At 52.3% G+C, this 19,366-nt stretch overlaps 1 protein-coding gene across 1 annotated transcript in view; it reads left to right on the top strand.

The window, feature by feature from the left end:
- The first annotated feature begins 776 nt into the window (after positions 1 to 776).
- The window catches only part of Wnt3a (Wnt family member 3A), a 45,983-nt gene continuing 27,393 nt past the window's right edge, over positions 777 to 19,366 (top strand). Inside the window, exons 1-2 of the mRNA XM_041665914.1 lie at positions 777 to 847; positions 17,006 to 17,247. Of these exons, the coding sequence (XP_041521848.1) occupies positions 777 to 847; positions 17,006 to 17,247 (313 nt within the window). The remainder of the gene's footprint in view (positions 848 to 17,005; positions 17,248 to 19,366) is intronic.

The raw sequence follows: 19,366 nt of genomic DNA on the forward strand, positions 1-19,366 counted from the left end.
CATTAAAAAATAAATAAATTTTAAAAAAAAAGCGCTGGAGTGGTGGCTGTGTGTCTTTCTTGCGGTGAGCTCCGGGCGCCCAGGGTTGGAGATCCAGAGCCTGGCAGAGTGACCCCGATGGGTTGCGATCCAGGAAGAACCAAGACCGAGGACTATGCCATGGGATTCCCCGCTGGCATAGCGCGGCCTTGGAAGGCCACTAACCCCATGCACAAGAACACCCCATGCACACCTGGGCAGATCCAACACCCTGTGCACCCCGGCGCTCATTGTACACCGGCACATACCTGCAGTGCCCCAGCACCCCGCGCTCACCCCAGTACCCCTCCATGAACACCGACGCACTCTGGCACAGTGCACACACCTTCAACACCTCAGTGCCAGTGCCGGGCGCGCTCTCATTCACCCTAGGACCTCGCGCACCCACGGCCGCGGGAGGGGCCAGCGCCGCGAGGCTCCAAATCCCCAGGGCCCCGCCCGCCCCCCGCCCGCCCCGCCCCGGCCCCAGCCCTAGCCCCGGCGGGCGCCCCCCGCGGCGCTGCCCCGCCCCCGCCGCCCCGCGCCGCCCAGGGCCTCGGCCCTCCGCCCGGCCGCCGGCCCACCTGGCGCAGCGCCGCCCTCGGAGCCCGCGTACCGGTGCACACCCGGGAACCCCGCGCACCCCGCTGCCACAGAGGGCCCAGCGCCACTGCAGCCGCGCCACTTCCCAGGGCCGGGCCAGCCCCGGCGCCCGCGCTCTCGGGGCGGACTCTCCGCCCTGCGCGCTCAAGCCCGCGATGGCTCCTCTCGGATACCTCTTAGTGCTCTGCAGCCTGAAGCAGACGCTGGGCAGCTACCCGATCTGGTGGTGAGTGAGTCTATTTGCGTTCGCCCCGGCCCCAGTGCCACCCTAGGGCAGCCACCCCCCTGGGGCAGGGCCCCCACCGTTGCTTTGCGCACAGGCTGCGGGCTGGTTGTTTTTCTTGGCTGCCACTTGGACCTGTTCGGGCCGCAGCTGGGACGCGGGTGGCGGAGCTTCCGGGGACATTGATTCCCCTGGCAGGCGGGGAGGGAGGGCAGTGACGGTCCATGCTTCCCCTGGCGTCGAACAAGAACGATAGAAAGCGGGTCAGCACATGACACTAATGCCGAGGCGATGGTCGAGGAAAGAGTGTAGAAGGGAAGCAGCGCGATGAAGAGGGAGACTCTTCTTAGGCACCGCATCTTACACACACACACACACACACACACACACACACACACACACACACTTTAAAACAAAGTCGGCGAGACAAGACCGAACAGCTCGGGGCAGCGCAGTTACGTAAAGACAGTCCGAGACCGGGCGGGGAGTGGCGCGGAGCCTGCGGCAAGGCGCACCGGGGCCAGCTGGGAAGCCCTGCGCGCTTCCCCAACGCCGTCACCGTCGCTTCTTCGTGACTGTCTGGGTGGGTGTAGGGGTTCATCTGCTGTCCACAACCTGTATCTGCTTGGCAAGGAAACGCTGCTGCGGGGAGGGATGAGAAGTAGGTAAAGCAAGGGATTTGAGTGTCCCGGAGTGAGACCCGGTCCTGGAGAGGCTGGACAGCATCCTCCACTCCAGACTGGGCACACTACTAGGAGACCCTTCTCAGCCTGGGGATGGAGAGAGATTAAGGAAATGAAAGGTCCTGGTTCGCAGGCCCCATGTCCTCCTCACATACCCTAAGAGGAGGATAAGTTGGGGCACCCATTCCTCGGGGTGTGTGACAGTCCCCCTCCCTGCATGGAGCTCAGACTTAAGGCCACGATCAGATGTGCAGATCCCTCGAACACAGCGCTAGAGGAATGCGGGCGCCAAGGGGCCGGGGCGCGCCGCTGGTGGAGACTCAGTTGGACAGAAGCCTCCCCACAAACATGCGCACCACCCCCCAGGAACACTCTCCGACAGCTTGCCTGGAATTATAATAATTACGCCGAGGGGAAGGGGGGACCCAGCGAGCCGAAGTACATCTAATCCGATAATCATTTTTCTCTTCGAGATGCTTCAGGAGAGGAGCTGAGGAGCCCGGGGTGGGGATGCAGGGCCAGCGCCGCTGCAGGGATCGAGGGTGAGCAGCCGGGAATCGGCTAGGGGTTGGAGAAGCTGCTGGGGCAGCAGACGCGCTCTACCGGGATCTAGCTGAGCCTCGGCTCTAGTGAGTTTTTACGACCCGGAGCCGCACCTGTGGAGCCCTATGGCCTTCGGGAGCGCGGGCTGCGACCGGCGCGTCTAGGAGCGCGGACACTTTGGGACGCGTCCCGCCGGTCGCTGGGAGCCAGGGGCAGCGCGTCCGAGAGAGCCCCGCGGGCTGCTCGCTCCTACATCAGGCTTCTAATTAGAACCCGCCGCTGCTGAATTCCTGGGCTCAAGAGGAAGCACCTTCGCCCCCGCTCTACTCCCATAAAGAAGGGCCTTGTCGCCAGCCTGCTGGCTACCCTGGGATTTTTGTCCCTGAGGTCGTGGGGGGTCTCTAGTCGGGTCCACCCAGCCCAAGAGAAGCATAGCTTCCTTTTCACCTGAGCTGTTAGCCCCCCTCGGGTGCGCCTGGCATTCTCCAGGTGAGAGGGGAGGGGTGTGAAAAAAGTGAGGCCCCTAGCCTCCTTACCCCTCCCATCAAAGGACTGGGGCAGCCCTTTGGCCTCAGAAAGTGATGCGGAAGTCCACCTGGTATTCATAGGGATGGGTGACAAGAGTCACCTCTCCGCCCACCCCTACTCCCACTTTGTTCTCGGTAGGATTCTCACACTTAACAATTCTGCTTCCTGAGAAGCAGCCCCCCACACTCAGGGATGCTGGCTTCCTGGGAACAAGACTGAGTTCCCATCCTGCCTCCCCGCCCCGGCAGACTAGAAGTGTCAGCTGTATCGGGCTTGCTGGCAGAACGGAGAGGAGTCCCCTAAAAAGAGTAGAAGTGGCTGCGGTCACTTTATTCAGCGTGATAGCTGGCTCTTTAATAAAGGTTGCTTTGCGTTTTCTACCTATCAAAGTTTCAAGTGTCTCCTCTTTTCTCCTGCCTACACTCTGGGTTTAGATGAGACATAGCCCGAGAAGCGGGGGAGTGCGAGGGGGGTGGGCGGGGGGGGGGGTGGGGGGGGTGGGGGGGTGGGGGGGGGAGGTGGGGGTGGGCGGAGGACATCTTGGTCACTGCTGAGTGGGCTACTGGTGAGCTCCACACAGAGGCAAAGCTAGCTCTCTCTCTCTCTCTCTCTCTCTCTCTCTCTCTCTCTCTCTCTCTCTCTTTCTCTCCCCCCTATGAATTGTTACATTTACCCTCAACCAACCCATTGATTGTTTTACTTCACCTTCCACCTAGTCTGTGCCTTCCTCCCCACTTCTTCTGGTCCCCAGCTCCCTTCACCTATGAAAGTGAAAGTGAATGACAGAGACCTCCACACCTGAAGGAACCAAACCTGGAAATCTCAAATCAGGAGTAACTAGGCTTTTGAAGCTGGTGTGGCTCTTAGTGGGAAGGAGGGAGAGAGGAGAAAGTTAACCTCCCCTCCGCTCTGGCTCTGCTCCATGTGGGACCAGGAATGTCCACCACCTCCCCTAGACCTGCTTTTGGGGGATGGTGTGTTTACCAATGCCAGTCCTGATACCACAGAGAGGCAGGCCCATCAAGTTATGACCTCCAAGACTGTCTCTTCTGGGATCTTCAGGTGCTGGGGCAAGGGGCAGGCAAGCGGACTTGACCAAGTTCCACAGAAGGTCTCTGACTTTCCTATCTGTCTTGCTAGTGTCTTTTCTCACAGTATTAGAACTGATTGGAAAAAGCCCAAGGGAAGAGAAGAGATTCCATGAGGGCTAAAAGGATGTGGATTCCTTCAGAGGACAGTCCCCAAAGACACTGGAAGAACTCTGAGATGCCCCCCCCCCCCCCGCTTCTGCTCTTACCATCTCCTGTCCGAGAGGTCAGCCTTGTGGCTGGCTCCGGGCTTCTCCCTAGACTCTGAGCTAATCTCATGGCTGCGAATTGACTTTATTGAAATTTACAAATTCCGCTGTGCCCGCCCCTACCCCCACAGCCGCTCTTCTGCATTCCCACCCTCGCTGGCCATTTCTTACCTCCATTCTCAATTCTCAGCCCACGCTTACCCCGTGCCCTCACTGCCACGCAGATTTCCTGTTTAGGAGCTGCTTCCCTCCTCCTTGCTCCTCTGCTGGCTGGAAAAGCCTGTGTCTCAGCTCCTCTTTCTCCCTTCATTGGGGCTCCTTTCCTGACACTGCAGAGTCGTTGGGGCCAGTGACCAGATCTCTCACAGTTTCTCAATAGCTTCTAACAGTGTCCTTTCTGGGGTTCTCCCGGGTACCCCTGAGGCCGTGTGCTGTGTCCCAAGGACATTTTAGGGAGCCCCATCTCTTTAGGACCAACTCTAATTCCTCTCCTCAGCTCATGGGTCCCTCTGGCTTTTCACACTTCTGCAGCCCTGCTCCCATGCACTGCTGGGCAGACAGCCCCCTAGGAGCCAGTGCCCTTAGCTCTCTTTCTATCCCCCTTGTGGCCTAGTGACGGCTGCCAGCAGTATTCCCCACTGTGGGGACAAAATTTCCTGGTGGAACACACAGGGTAGGTGAGAGATGGAGTAACGGGAGGGGGTACTATGGCCCTGGGAGTGAGTCTAAGGTAGAGGGAAGGTTACAGATGAGGGGGGTGGTACATGTAGAATCATTAGGTTGCCATGGTGAGCAGGCTGCTGTATGGCGCAGAGAAAGAGTTGAGAAAGCTTAGCTGGGCTGAGACAGGTAGACTGAGGAAGAGTCAAGCTAAATTTCTTGGCTTGTTACGGGCAGGTGTGCAGACTCTACTCCCAGAGCTGTCGTTATTTATGAGCCTTCACCCCAGTCCAGCCCATGAAGCCTGCCTTCTCCTTCACCTTCTTGCTTCTTCCTCTTCTGCCCACCTCTGTCTCTCGGTTCTCTATCTTTCTCCCTCCCTCCTTCCCTTCCCCCTTCTTCCTTCTATCACCTCTCTTGATCAGTAACTAACATAAGACTCACAAAGCAGGAGAAAGCAAGACATTAAGCGAATTGCCACCACCATGAGTACTATAGCTCCTAGGGCACTGGAATGGGTGTAGTCTCCCCAGAGCTGCCAATCATCAAACGTTCGTCATTGATCCCAAAAGAAATATTCAAGGCCAGCCCTTTCCAGTGCCCAGCTTGCCCAGCTTCTCCAGACACTGGTTCTGACACCCTCCAAACACTATGGGGGGGGATGTCTCCAAGGCTGGGCGTCTTTCTTTCACCAGGCTTCACGTCCATTTAAAATTACTTTTAATCTCATTTGCATAAAGCTTCCTAGATAACCTTTGTGGCCAGAGCAGAGGGTGAGTCAATACAGTAGCAGTGAGTAGACTCTTAGGCCATTGTTAATGTCCTGGAAACATCCCCCACATAACAGACATTTGGTCCCTTGTACAAACCTTTAGCCTGGAGGGTCAGAAAATTTCAGTTCCTTGGCAACCCAACCATCCTTCTTTTTGGTGTGATCCAGAATTCAGGAAACCAAACTCAGATTTGTCACCTTGGTCCTCAGAATATGATCAGTGTTTCTTGATGTATAACCAGAGCCTACCTGTGAAAGATCAACCACTTGTCTGTGAAGAAATGAAACCTGGAATTAGAAGCCCACACATGTATGTGCATGCATGTGTGTGTGCATGCATATGTGTGCATACATGTGTGTATGCATGTGTGTGCTCATGCATGCATGTGTGTGTATGCATGTGTGTGTGGTGGAGGGAGAGGTTCATGATAGCACGTATGTGCATGCATATGTGTGTATGCATGTGTGTGTGTGCGTGCATGTGTGTTCATGCATGTGTGTGTGTATGCGTGTGTGTGTGTGGTGGAGGGAAGAGGTTCATGATAGCATAGCAGCTAGTGTCAGCACACCCACAAGCCTGAGTCTCCTCTGGTTGGTCTAGGAGGCATCTAGCCCTGTGTGCCAGCCTGAAATCACTCATGAGCAGAGTTTCTCCCCACCTCTACTCCGGGGACCCAGGCGTGAGGACTGTCAGCCCAGCCTTGGGGGTTTCTGCATTGCCTTCTTTTCTGGAAAGCTGAAGAATTAGGCTATTTGGCTGAGAGGCTTTGGTGAGGACCATTTGGATCTCTGATGGTCCTCTGGAGAAGGAGGTTCTGCCTTCTGTCTGGCCCCAGTAGCCGTGCCCAAGGGAGTAGCTAACGGACAGGAGACTGTCATAGCTTCATGGTGTGAAAAGGCTTCCCGAGGGTTTAACCTGGCACCAGTCTTGCAATCTGGGAGATGATGAGCTGCAGAATTCGAGGCTGAGGAAGGGAGCTGGCCGCCCTCCTGCACTTGCAACGGCTGAAACTTCCAGTAGGCTGCTAATAGTGCAAGGGCCACATGGCACAGCCCTCCTTAGCGTCTACAACAGCCCCCAGCTCCACCATGTGCACCTGAAGGAACTATGTCCTTGTGGTGAGCTGATGGACACATACTGGAAAAAGTCCTGGGACTAAATCTCAGTGAGGCACAGACCCATGACCAGAGAGGCCTCGGCCACATAGGCCACCTGTCCCCAGGAGCATTCCTCTTCCTCAGCAAACAGCACACTCCCTGCATCTACCCTCAGGGCTGTGACACCGTCAAGCAGACTCACTGGTCAAGCTGTCAGGGTGGTTTCCTGGCCTTGCTTTTTGCCCTCTTCAGCCAATCGGTAAGGCTGTGTTGAATGGATGGAGTCCTTCCTGTGGAAACCAAAGGCTGCACCTGAGCACAAGAGAACACAGGGACACGTTTTAATATTTCTAATACCTTCCCCCATTCCACCACATGACAACCCCGCAGCCCTGAGACCTAGGTCTCCCTCCAGGGCTCCTCAGGTGACACCCTGGAGGTGTCTGATCCATTGGGGCTTCCACATTCCTTCGGTAGCAGAACGTGCCGCTGCTGCCCAGGGAGGCTGGCAAACACATGGCCGCCGGCGCGGGAGCCTCCCGCCTGCCAGGACTCGCTCAAAGTATGTGCCAGTAATCCTGCTGGCCCGGCGGGGCAGGACAGGCGCTGGCTGGGAAGGCTTCAGGCAGGGCCCTGTGCAGCCTGGAGTGAGGACGTGGGACCCCCTCCCCAACTCAGAGAGTGCTGGAATCTCAAGGAGGGCTCCTACTTTCTGGGGATACTGTCCATTTGTGAGAAGATCGCTGATCCTTGAGGAATCTCAGGAACACAGGTACCCTGGGGGCAGCTTTCCATCCCTTTGATTCCTGGGCAGCTCATTCAAAAGAGGAGTGTGCTTTGGTTGTCCGTGAGAGAGTGAGTCCCATACCCTGGGTCTCAGGTATAAGTGGGAGCCTGGTGACGTCACCAAGAGACTCAGTACTCCAGAGAAAAAGGCCCAAATAGCATGGATACTCCATCAACCCACAACATACTAGCCCAGGACCCTTAACAGCAGAGTCCTCTCTACCCATGATCCTCCTTGTTCCCTCCAGGCCTGGGCAGAGCCTTGGTACTCCCACCTGCCAGGATCCAACTCAGTGTTTACTGTACCTGATTCCATTCCAGCAGAGAACCAGAGAAGTCAGACAAGTGAGGCGCCCCCTGCATCAGATACAGATGCAGGGAGAGGTAGATGGTCCCAGACAGGCAGGTAGCAGGACCACCAGTGTACAGGGCTACCCTGGGACAGAGGCCTCCGAGGCTCTGTCCCTGGGATATGGCTCAGTCCCTCTACATTCAGAAAAGCAATGGAGACTTTGGAGTAGACAGTTTATATGCCCCACTCCTATTCTAAAGCTACAGTGAAAATAAGCCGGGCGGTGTTGGCACACGCCGATAATCTCAGCACTCGGGAGGCAGAGGCAGGTGAATCTCTGTGAGTTCGATGCCAGCCTGGTCTACAAGAGCTAGTTCCAGGATGGGCTCCAAAGCTACAGAGAAACCCTGTCTTGAAAAAAAAGAGTTACACTTAAAATAAAGTCTGGCCACCTTGCTGGGTAGATAGGAAACTGAGGCCCAGGACACGAAAGGGTGTAAGCAAGTGGATGGGTAGATGGTAAACACTGTAACCTGGATCCCTCACCTAAGCCTGTCCAAATGCAAACAGCATCAGCACCCGTGCCAAGTTGCCTCCTCACGCAGCCCCTCTGTGTCTGCCTACAAGTTTCCATCATCAATGGCAGTGGATCCCCTGCTTGTTCTTGGAGGCTCAACACTAGCTAACATGGAACCAGTGCCATGGCACAAGGATGGGAAAATTCACTCGAGATCAAATAGAAGCTGGAGACCCTTGGCCCAGGGAGGCCAGTGCTGGCCCAGGCTAGGCTGGCCTGCTGCCCATCTCACAGTCCTGGACCAGCCTCCTTCCTCCCCTGCATGTCACAGCCAGCGTCTCTGCTATATCCCTGGCCAGGTGCCCGGCCTTTCAACAGGAGCAAGGGAAGGAGGAGGGAGAAAAACCATTAGTGTTTGCCGGCTGCAGGCGTGGCTCACGTGGCTGCAGCCACAGGATGAAACCTTGAGTCTAGGGATGGGGCTTTATTCCAAAACGGAGTTCTGCATGCTCCAAGTTGAAGGCGATGCCTACTCCTTTAAAAACAAACTATGATTAAGTAATAATAAAAAAATTAACAGCGTTAATGAAAGTAAAGGCAAGAGGAGTCTGTGATCTGATCGGCATGACACAGGTATTTTCATTGGTGTGGGTTGTTCTTGTTTGACCACAGATACATGCTTTTGCAAAGTTAAAAAGTTTCAGTACTGCTTCCTACGGCTTGGTTTAAACACCTGCATTTTGGGAACTTTTTGATGGTGGCCTTGGCAGTTGCATGGGGTCTGTAGTCCTCAGCCTGACTGTGGCTGTCAGTTCTTCTGCTGAGATCCCAGGGAAGGCTTATGGGGAGATATGGCCAGACCTCTCAGAGGAATGGTGGGGGAACCCTCTGACTTGGGGGGGGGGGCATCCAGAGGACTTTGCAATGCGACATCCAGTTGGACAGTTAAAATTTTAGCTGGAAATCGAGTCTGGAGGCTTCTCCCAAGAGGCTGTCCTCCACCCTGGTTGGCAGAGAGAAGGGAAATGGAATGAATTCCTCCTGTAGTGAATCACCAAGGCCAGGTGCAGAGAAATGGGTGCAGTGAGGGCGTGCCGGCCTTCCAACTTCTCCCCAGGCCCAGGCAGGGCCCTCCTGCCCTAGCTGTTTCCATCACCCCAAGGCAGGGTTCAGACCTTACAGTGACCTCCCAACTAGAGGAGCTGGATATGGATAGGGAGGGACTGATTACGAGATCCTAGTCTCAGTTCTCTCCTGGGTGAAAGATGGGGTCACAGGGCTCTTTGTCTTTGTTGGGACACTGGTTTTCACACATCAGGAGCCTCTCCATGAAAGGTCTGGGAGCTCAGGGTGGGCACTAGAGGGGCTTAATAAAGACTAGGTTCATGCTGGCCAGGGTGAGGACCACCAGCTTATCTGTTTAGCTTGTGGCCATCTCTTAGGGGCTTATGAGCAGGCAAGTGTGACTGTTTTACTGCCAGGGCTCAGGTTTCATTGGTTCCTGTCTCTTCTTCAACTCCTGGTATCTCTTGGGAGATTAGACATGATATGTCTTGGCCTTTAAGAAGGATCGAAAAAAAAAAAAAAAAAAAGAAGGATCGAGGACTCCAGAGAGGCCAATGGGATTCCAGATGAAGGAGTCTAGGGGAAATTGTGTCCATGGATAACTCCTAGGAGACTGGGGTTGAAAGAGCAGGTGGTAAAGGCCTTTCAGACCCGACAAAGACGCTCCGATGCTTTGCATTTGAACTTATGCCTTAGAAGGTTCCTTGTCTGCGCAGCGTCTTTAGAGCCATGGAACAATCAAGCTGGAAGAAGCCTCCGATAAACGGTTCAAAAGCCATGTTTCCAGCCCGGCGGTGGTGGTACATGCCTTTAATTCCAGCACTTGAGAGGCAGAGGCAGGCGGATCTCTGTGAGTTTGAGGACATCCTGATCTACAGAGCGAGTTCCAGAGCAGCCAGGGCTACACAGAGAAACCGTGTCTCAAAAAAAAAAAAAAACCAACAGACAAAAACATGTTTCTGGCACTGGGCCCACCATGCTCTAGCCCAGTCACCTCCCATTCAGCTACAGACACTACAAGAGTCTCACAGGGCAGATCAGGCTAGACCAGCACAGTGCGTGAGATGGGACATAATGGTTGTGGCCACCACACTCATCTCCCTTGATGACTCTCCCTTGGTGAAAGTGGTGCTATTGCTATATAGGGGAAGCAGGCCACCTTTGTAATTCTATGTCATTGTGCTATGGTGGCTACACACGAACTCTGTTTGATGTATGTCTTTGTATTGGATTCATTCAGAAATGTTATTTAGCTTGGATTGGAGCTTAATACAATTTAAGAGCGTCATAGTGTAATGGGGCCAAGAAGATAGCTCAGTCAGTAACTGACAGGTACCTGCTATACAACCTGCTATGTTTGATCCTCTGAACACACACAAAATGTGGACGGAATATAGTGGCATAGTTTTGAAATACGAGTATTGAGGAGGCAGAGACAGGCAGGCCCCTGGGGCTCACTGACCAGTCAGCCTAGCCTAGTCAGTGAGCCAGAAGTTCCAATGAGAGGCCCTGTAACAAAATACAAGGCACAAGATTGACCCCTTGGGAGCCAATGTAATGGAACTACTGTCTTTGCTGTTTTTGCCGTATTAACCTGAAATCTTGGCCTTGGCTTCTTGTCCCAAGGGGCCTTGGGTTTACCTGTCCTAGTTTGTCTAGCTGGAGGGAATCACACACAGGGTCTACAAAAACATCATCCATGAGCTTCCACCCAGGGGGCCCAGGAGACCTGGAGCAGAGGGCAGGCAGAAACAGGGCAGGAGTAATGAAAAACAAATGCAGTGTGAGGTGATCTGTGCAAAGAAAGATCCCGAGAAGCAGCGGAAAGGAACAGATGTCCACAGGCTAGCTCAACGAGGTAGTGGCATGTGGACATCTTTCTTCTTCTTCTTCTTCTTCTTCTTCTTCTTCTTCTTCTTCTTCTTCTTCCTCCTCCTCCTCCTCCTCCTCTTCATCCTCCTCCTCCCTCTTCCTCTTCTTCCTCCTCCTCCTTTTCCTTCTTCCTCTTCTTCCTCCTCCTCCCCCTCATCCTCCTTCTTTCTTTTGTCTGGGTGCCAGGATTCAGGGTAGGGTAGGAGAATCTGGTGTAAATGAGAAGGACAGTGATGTGCTCTTTGATTCTCGTCAAAGTAGAACAGATGCCCACAGAATCAGGAAACTTTTGCAGCTCACAGGTGTCAGCCAGACTGGGGACGACACTTCTCACCTCACTCACATTGTTGAGAGGGTCATTTTGTACGTTTGTAGGACTGTGTTTTTGTTTATTTGTTTTTTAGAGACAGGTGTTTTCCTTGTGTAGCTTTGGAGCCTGAAACTAGCTCTGTAGACCAGGCTGGCCTTGAACTCACAGAGATCCACCTGCCTCCGCCTCCCGAGTGCCGGGATTAAAGGTATGTGCCACCACTCAGTATAGGGCTGAGTTTTCCAGGACTGGCTGGCTGTGGCTTTTGGGCAGCCCCTGTTGGTCCTTCTTTAGTCTTGAAACAGGACCACTCAGTCTCATAGCCAGAAACTTCTAGGCAAACTCCGTAAGTCAGACCCAACTTTTGAAAGCACTCATGGCTAGACAAACTTAGACCTCCAGACCTTGGTGTATGCCTCCAAAGTCCCAGTAGGAGGTTCTAGGCATACTTCTGGACCTCAGAACTATGGGATGCTGCCAAATTCTGGGCTTGGAGAAGTTCTGGAGAGAGGGGACTCAAGCAGGAAGCTGTTTGTCCTAGTAAGCATCTACCTCCTCTGGGTGTGGAGTGGTCCAGCCTCTCAGTCTACAGTGGAAGAGACTGGTGGGCATTTGAACCCTGGAGTCATATTCCAGTGTGGCCTCCATGTTCATATTCCAAACGGGATGAGAAATGGAGTTCTCATTCCCAGTTCTGCTGATTGCCTTGGGGGCAACACGATGCCTTTACAGCCACGGTTTCTAACACCACGGAGGGACGGGAGCTACCTTCATGGTGGGTGATGATAGCTGGAGAAGAAATTATGGATGCTCTTGCTGTTTACAGAATATAGACGTTCAGCGCACACCGTAGCATGAACCCTACACAATACAAACTTGCTGTCCTTCCTGTAGCTCAACTGGTGTGGTTCCTCATGGTTGTATTGTCTCCACCTTTCCATCTGGGCTATTTTAATTTTTATTCTATTCTATTTATTTATGTATGTATTTATTGTATGTATCTACTTGTGTTTGTGCACATGCCACAACATGCTTATGGGGTGTCAGAGGATAATGTCAGAAGTCTGTTCTCTCTTTCCATGGTGTGGATTCTAAGGATCAAACTGACGTTTGTCAGACTTGGCAGTAGGCCCCTTTACCCACTGATAAAGCAGATGAAGTGCTCTTGGCTCTTACGTTGTAGTCAGTCTCCCCTCATGCTGGTGTTAAGAAAGGATAAATCGGTTATGGTGGTACACATTTGGGATCGAGATTAGGGCGGCTGAGCCTAGAGAATCATGAGTTTGAGGCTAACCTGGGCTACCTAGCAAGAGCGTGTTGCTCAGTAATGGTTGCCGGGCTGGGCATTAGCCAAGAAGGGGAAGGAGAAAGAGACACTCAGTAAATGGTAAGCTGGCCAAATGTCTGGGAGGACACTTGAAATAGCACTGGAGAGTCAGGCGGTGGTGGCGCACTCCTTTAATCCCGGCACTTGGGAGGCAGAGGCAGGCGGATCTCTGTGAGTTCGAGACCAGCCTGGTCTACAAGAGCTAGTTCCAGGACAGGCTCCAAAACCACAGAGAACCCCTGTCTTGAAAAAAAAAAAAGACTAATATCAGGAGAGCAAGTCAAGTCCAAATTAAAAATTTGCCATATAAAACATTTGGAATAAAAAAAAGAAATAGCACTGGAGAGAATCAGCAGCTTAAGGTCATCCTTTGCTACATACGGAGTTAGAGACCATTCTGAGATACATGAGACCCTGTCTCAAAAAGCATAAAGAAAAATAAATTAGTAAATTGATGTTTAGCTTTGTACAGCTATCCCTCATCCCAGCACTCGGGAGGCAGAGGCAGATGGATCTCTGTGAACCTGAGGCTAGCCTGGTCTACAGGGTGAGATCGAGGATGTAGTTTGGTTAGTAGAGGGATTGCTGGTACACATAAAATCCACACCTGCGATCTTAGCGCTCCAGAGGTGGAGGCAGGAGGATGAAGATCTCAAGGTCACCCTTAGCAATGTGACAAATTGGAAGTTAGTCTGAGATGCATGAGACCCTGTCTCAGTAAACAAAAAACAAAGAGAGGGGGAGGAAGGGAGGAGGAAGTAATTAAACAAACTAAAACAAAATTAGATTGACCATCAAAAAAATCACAACCCAGTTGAAATCCTGATATTAATGACTCTTTCTGCCCCTGCCTTTCTGTCATACAACAAGCACCCTACCCCTTGCTCAGCCCTCGGTGTTCTTCCCACAAATCTTGCGTGCCTGGGCTTTCCTGATGGTCTAGCTCTCAGGGAACAAGAAATGATCCAGGCTATGATTCGAGAGACTTAAAGAGCCCTTGGGTCCAGAGAAGGCTCTCGTCTGCCTCCTTAAATCCATGAAGGAAAGCAGGAGGATCCTGCTGGAGAAGCCCACACCCTGGCCTACCAGGGGAGGTGGCAAGCAGGGACCTGCCCAGAGGAGGGGAGGTAGAACAGGCTGACTCAGCATCCCCAGGAAGTGGGCTGGGAGCAGCCATGGACCTGGGAGGTCCCCTCTGTGCCTTCCCTGGGGTGAGAAGGGAGCTGAGGTCTGTCTGACAGCTCCATGCCACCTGCAGCAGTTTCACGGCTATGTGCCTCTGCCGCATCCTCTTCTTTAGCTCATCTCCTAGCCCCACAACATCAGCATCCTGAATGAGCCCTGACTTCTGGCATCTAAGAAAGGAGACTACCCATTCTTGGGAACTGGCCTCTGGTCCTGGGCAATTCCTATTGTGAAAATGGGCCTGGCTAGGTTCTTGTTTTCTGCTATTTAAGAAACTCCTACTCTAAGTCTCCTAGTTAACTGCATTTGGAGGTGAGGATGGCCCCTCTTTTTGGAGGACAGGCAGATGCCCTTACCCCTTCTCTGGGAGCCATGGCCACAGCTCCGTGGGTAGAAAGGCTGCCTAGCATGTATGAAGCCTGTGTTTGATCCACAGTACTGCAGAAATAAGTGCGATGGTGCACAGACACACAGGGAAAGCACCCAGACCATAAGATAAAATAAAAATAAATGCTTTTTTTTAGAAAAGAAAAAAGAAAAAGAAAGAAACAGCACTCAGGAGGCAGATGCAGACAGATCTCTGTGAGTTTTAAGTCAACCTGGTGTACATAGTAAGGTCCAAGACAGTCAGGGATATAGAGAGAGACCCTGTCTCAAAAAACAAAAAAGGAAGGAAGGAAGGAAGGAAGGAAGGAAGAGAGGAGAGAGGAGATAGAGAAAGACCCTGTCTCAAAAAACAAAAAAGGAAGGAAGGAAGGAAGAAAGGAAGGGAAGGAGGGAGGGAGGGAGGGAGGAAGAGAAGAGAGAGGAGAGAGAGACAGAGAGAGAGAGAGAGAGAGAGAGAGAGAGAGAGAGAGAGAGAGAGACATTGCCTAACCAAGGGGAAAGTCTGCTTTCCCACAGGTGGGAGAGTCTCGGGGTGAGTGCGGGTGTGGAGGACAGCCGAGGACTGGTGGAAGGAGAGACAAAGTCCTTCTGGATCTACTGTACTAGGAGGAAAGCAGAGGGGGCCTGACAAGACATGTTGGGACCTTCTGGCTTTAAGGTGTTCAGCCAAAAGTGGCACGGTGAAAAGGCATAGCAGTGGTTTTACTCCTTGGTCTAGTCTCTCTACTCTGGAAACCTGACCAAGCCCTTTCTCTCTGCCATCCTTGAGGGCAAGAAGCACAGATCCCAGTCCACTCCATAAGCCTGCATGGCAACCCTCAAGCCAGGACCTTGGACAGTGATCTCTTCGTTCTGCCAAGTGTCTGCTCTCCCCATTCTCAAAGGTGCCCATATGGTCCATCTAGCGCCAGCTGGGGTACACAGACAGCCATGGTGATCTGCACCTAGAGAGGATAATACAAGCTAATTCCTACTCTAGGCAGGGAAGGGGACACCTTTGAACCAGACTAAATACATAAGACTCAAAGCTACTGAGAACAGTCCCTGCCTGCACCAGGCCTGCCTTCCTGTGAACATGCCTATCATAAGCAGATGGGCATGTAAGAAACCTACCCACCTAGCCCACAGGCCTTATCCATACCAAAGACAGAGAGGAGGAAGGAGCAAAGAGCAGGCCCTCCCTGTCATGAGGTGAACACAGGGACACAGACTGCACAGGTTCCTTGAGTGCTTCCAGAGATAGGAGAGGCCAGCACTATGTGGAGCAGACCCCAGCCAGAGATGGGCATATGAAAACCATGAATTGGGACTGGAGGTACTTAATGGGATGTAAGCATCATTTGGGGAAGCCATAGCTATGAGAAAACCCTGCTCTTCTCTCATGACCAGTACCCAAAGACCTAACCAATCTTTCTTTTAAATTGTGGTTCAAAAAAAGATGGCTAAGCTGGGCGGTGGTGGTGCACGCCTTTAATTCCAGCACTTGGGAGGCAGAGGTAGGCGGATCTCTGTGAGTTCAAGGCCAGCCTGGTTTACACAAACTAGTGCCAGGACAGGAAAAAAAGAAAAGAAAAAAAAGGTGGCTGTGGTGATGCCTGCAATCCCAGCAGTAGGAGTCTAAGGATCATTAAGTTCCAGCCTGGACTACATAGCCAGTCCCAGGCTAGCCTCAGCTACAGAATGAGTCCTAATAGTGAGTGTTTCTAAAAAGCAGTGATGATAGCCGGGTGTGGTGGCCCACAGCTTCAATCCCAGCATTCAGGAGGCAGAGGCAGGTGGATCTCTGTGAGTTCGAGAACAGCGTGATCTACAGAGTGAGTTCCAGAACAGCCAGGCCCACGCAGAGAAACCCTATCTTGAAAAACAAAACAAACAAACAAAGCAAAACAAGCAAAAACAGGGAAAAAAGAGAAAGTATTTGGAGAAATCCCTGCGCGTGTGCTGAACGTGTGTGTGGTCTTTCTGCATCGGCATTCCCTGCAGTAGAGTGTGACCCCACTGCGTTAGGAACATTGTCATCTAGGTTTGGCATGTACAGAAGGGTGTGCAGACCGTGTGCAAATATCGTGCTATTTCATACAAAAGACCTTAATATCTGCTGTGCGTAATGCACGTGTGTGTGCGTGCACACGTGTGTGTGTGTGTGTGTGTAGGCCAAAGGTTGCTGGAGGGTGTCTTCCTCTGTCACTCTAAACCCTTGTTTTGGAGACAGGGTCTGTCACTGAACCCAGAGCTCACTATCTAGACTGACTGTCTCTCTGCCCCCTCCCCCTTGGTGCTATGGTTATGGATATGTACCAATCTGGTTTTTACATGGATGCTAAGAATCCTATCTCAGGACCTCATGCCTGCATGGCCTTTACCTCCAGCCTTCTACCTATGCCCTACTCACACTTTGAGGACATCTGTTTTTATGTCTTGGGGTGAATAGTCCAAAGTGGGAAGGCGTTAATTTAGTGCAAATTTCATACCTTGCCTTGGAAGCTGGTGTCTTCCCTGCCCCAGATCTGACCGTTCCCCTCCTTGGGGAAGACCCTGAACTAGTCAATGCCATCTGCTCTGGGATCCACTGAGACCCCTTAGCCACCATCCTCATCCTCTGCTCTCCATCCGTCTCTGCATCCTCCAGTGCCACAGGCTCAGGGTCCCTGGACCTCTACAGAGTAGGAATGCTGGGCTGGTTTCTGCACACAGTAAACTGTGACAGCTTGACATCTGATCCCCATCTTAGTTACATGGTCAGCAGCATCCTGTCTCCAGGTATCCTCCATGGTAGAAGCAGCATATGTACTTGGCCAAGTGTCTGTTGCCCTCACTAACCGCCTTGTCTTCCCACCAGGTCCTTGGCTGTGGGACCCCAGTACTCCTCCCTGAGCACTCAGCCCATCCTGTGTGCCAGCATCCCAGGCCTGGTGCCCAAGCAGCTGCGCTTCTGCAGGAACTACGTGGAAATCATGCCCAGTGTGGCTGAAGGTGTCAAGGCTGGCATTCAGGAGTGCCAGCACCAGTTCCGAGGCCGGCGTTGGAACTGCACCACCGTCAGCAACAGCCTGGCAATCTTTGGCCCTGTTCTGGACAAAGGTAACCTGGGCAGTTAGGATCATCTCTACGTGGGCATCACAAAGCCTTCCAAACTCCACCTGGCTGGGTTTTCGCCCTCCTCCTCCCAACCAATGCTTCAGGAGGGCCTCGGGGGGGGGGGGGGAACTAGGGTGGGAGAGGCTTGGAGTGTGTTGGGAAGGTATGCCAGCTAGCAGGGCTTGGGCTTCTCGGCTGACTTGGAAAGGAGAACATGGCAGGAGGGCTGGGTGTTGGTTAGCCTGCTGGCAAAGAGCAAATTATCCTAAAGTGTAGTGGTTAAGGCAATAATTACCATGTGTTGACCTCCTGCTGCCGGGGGTCAGGGGCTGGGCTGTCTCTGCTTCCCGGTGCGTCCTATCCACATGCAAGTCCACGTGAGGCTGGCTCAGCACCAGGTGCAAGAGAGGGCTCTGAACAGGGCCAAGACTTTTTTCTGTGGCTTCTGGGACTCGAGACAGAGGCAGAGAGGCAGAATCAGAGAGACCAAGAGAAGGAGAAACAAAGACATGGAGGAGGATCGGGGGCAGAAGGGGAGAGAACACACACCAAATGAAAGCTTTCTTGCCTTAAAAAAAAAAGAGAGAGAGAAGGGAAAATCCTATAATTTAAATCACTTTAGAACATACAATCTCAGCACACTTAGCACACCCACAGAATTGCGACAGCACCTCTTCTAATTCCAAAATATTTTCATCATCTCAAAAGGAAACCCCAAACCCATTACGCGGTGCCCCTGGCAACCACCGGTTTGCTTCCTACCCCTGTGGTTTTCTTATTCTGGACATTTCCTCTCTGTGTAATTATGCACTCTGTGGCCCTTTGTAGCTGGCTCCTTTCACTGAGTGTGAGGTTTACAAAGTTCGTCTATGTTGCCACACACATATCAATGCTTCATTCCTTTTAAGGGCTGAATACTATTCCATTATATGGTGTGTGTGTGTGTGTGTGTGTGTGTGTGTGTGTGTATACACCTTAGAATTTTATATGTAAAAAAAATTTTATATGTATAGGATGATGCCATCTGTGAATTTTATTTCTTTTTTTTTTAATTCTATAGGCGTATATTCATTGCCCTGGGTTTTAAGAGGACATTTTTATACACATGTAGAAAGTATTTTGATGTGACCTAATTCTCTCGGCTAGGACATCATTCCCCTGTGGAAGCAGTGGAGAGTGGGTAGACCAAAACTGTGAGCAATGGATGTCTGTGGTTGGTGAGCCTCCCAGCCTCAGGTGCTTGCTGCAGAGGCCAAAATGCTCTCAGCCCTTTGTGAGACCCCCAACCATGTGAATCTGCTGGCTGTTCCCAAACTTGAGGTACAAAATGGAACAGCAACCAGGGCTTTGCGAGTCTGACTTGGAAGCCTGGACACTGGGCACTGTCCTCAAGAACAGCCTTGTGGAGAGGGAGCTGGGGCTGGGCACCTGCGGCAGTCTCACTGTGACCTTGAAGGTATTTAAATTCTTTCTTCCAGTCAGGTCAAGGTAGACGACAGTGCCAGGAGCCTTGGAGGTTCAGTTCCTCTGCTCCCTGAAGTCTGATCCCCTGCCTTCTGTTTCCAGCAATCTTCTGTGGGTGTGGCTCCACCCAGCTCCATCAGCCTCCATCCTCAGCCCAGCTCTTCACCTCATATAATGACATTCTGCCATCAGCCCTGACCCTATGGTTCCTCTGACCCCTTTCACCCAACACCACCACCCACCATTGGTTTTCTTTCCTGGTTACATCCAGAAGTGTCAGCGTCCCTACCTGTCTATAAAATGGGAAAGTAATTGCAGTTTGCAGCTTCAGAGCTGCCAGTCAGGCTAATTATGCGGTTGCTCCCCACAAGAGCAGTCACTGCTGCACACAGGGAAGCTAGGGCCCCAAGAGTGGTACTGAAAATGACTTGCAGTATGTGTACATGTGGCCCATCCTGGGTAGGCATGGCAATGTGATCTAGGTACGTGCAGCAATACAAATGCTAGTGTGTACACATGTCTAACTACTTGACTGTGTACAAGCAGCACATGTGTATTTTGTTGTTTTTTGTTTGTCTGCTTTTTGTTTTTGTTTTGCTACAACAGTGGACCTGATACAAACAACTTGAAGAGGGAAGACTGGTTTCAGAGAATTCAA

The sequence above is a fragment of the Microtus oregoni genome, unplaced genomic scaffold (genome assembly GCF_018167655.1).
Source record: "Microtus oregoni isolate MIOR12 unplaced genomic scaffold, Mior012 000015F_ref0000493, whole genome shotgun sequence".
Taxonomy (NCBI): Eukaryota; Metazoa; Chordata; class Mammalia; order Rodentia; family Cricetidae; genus Microtus; species Microtus oregoni.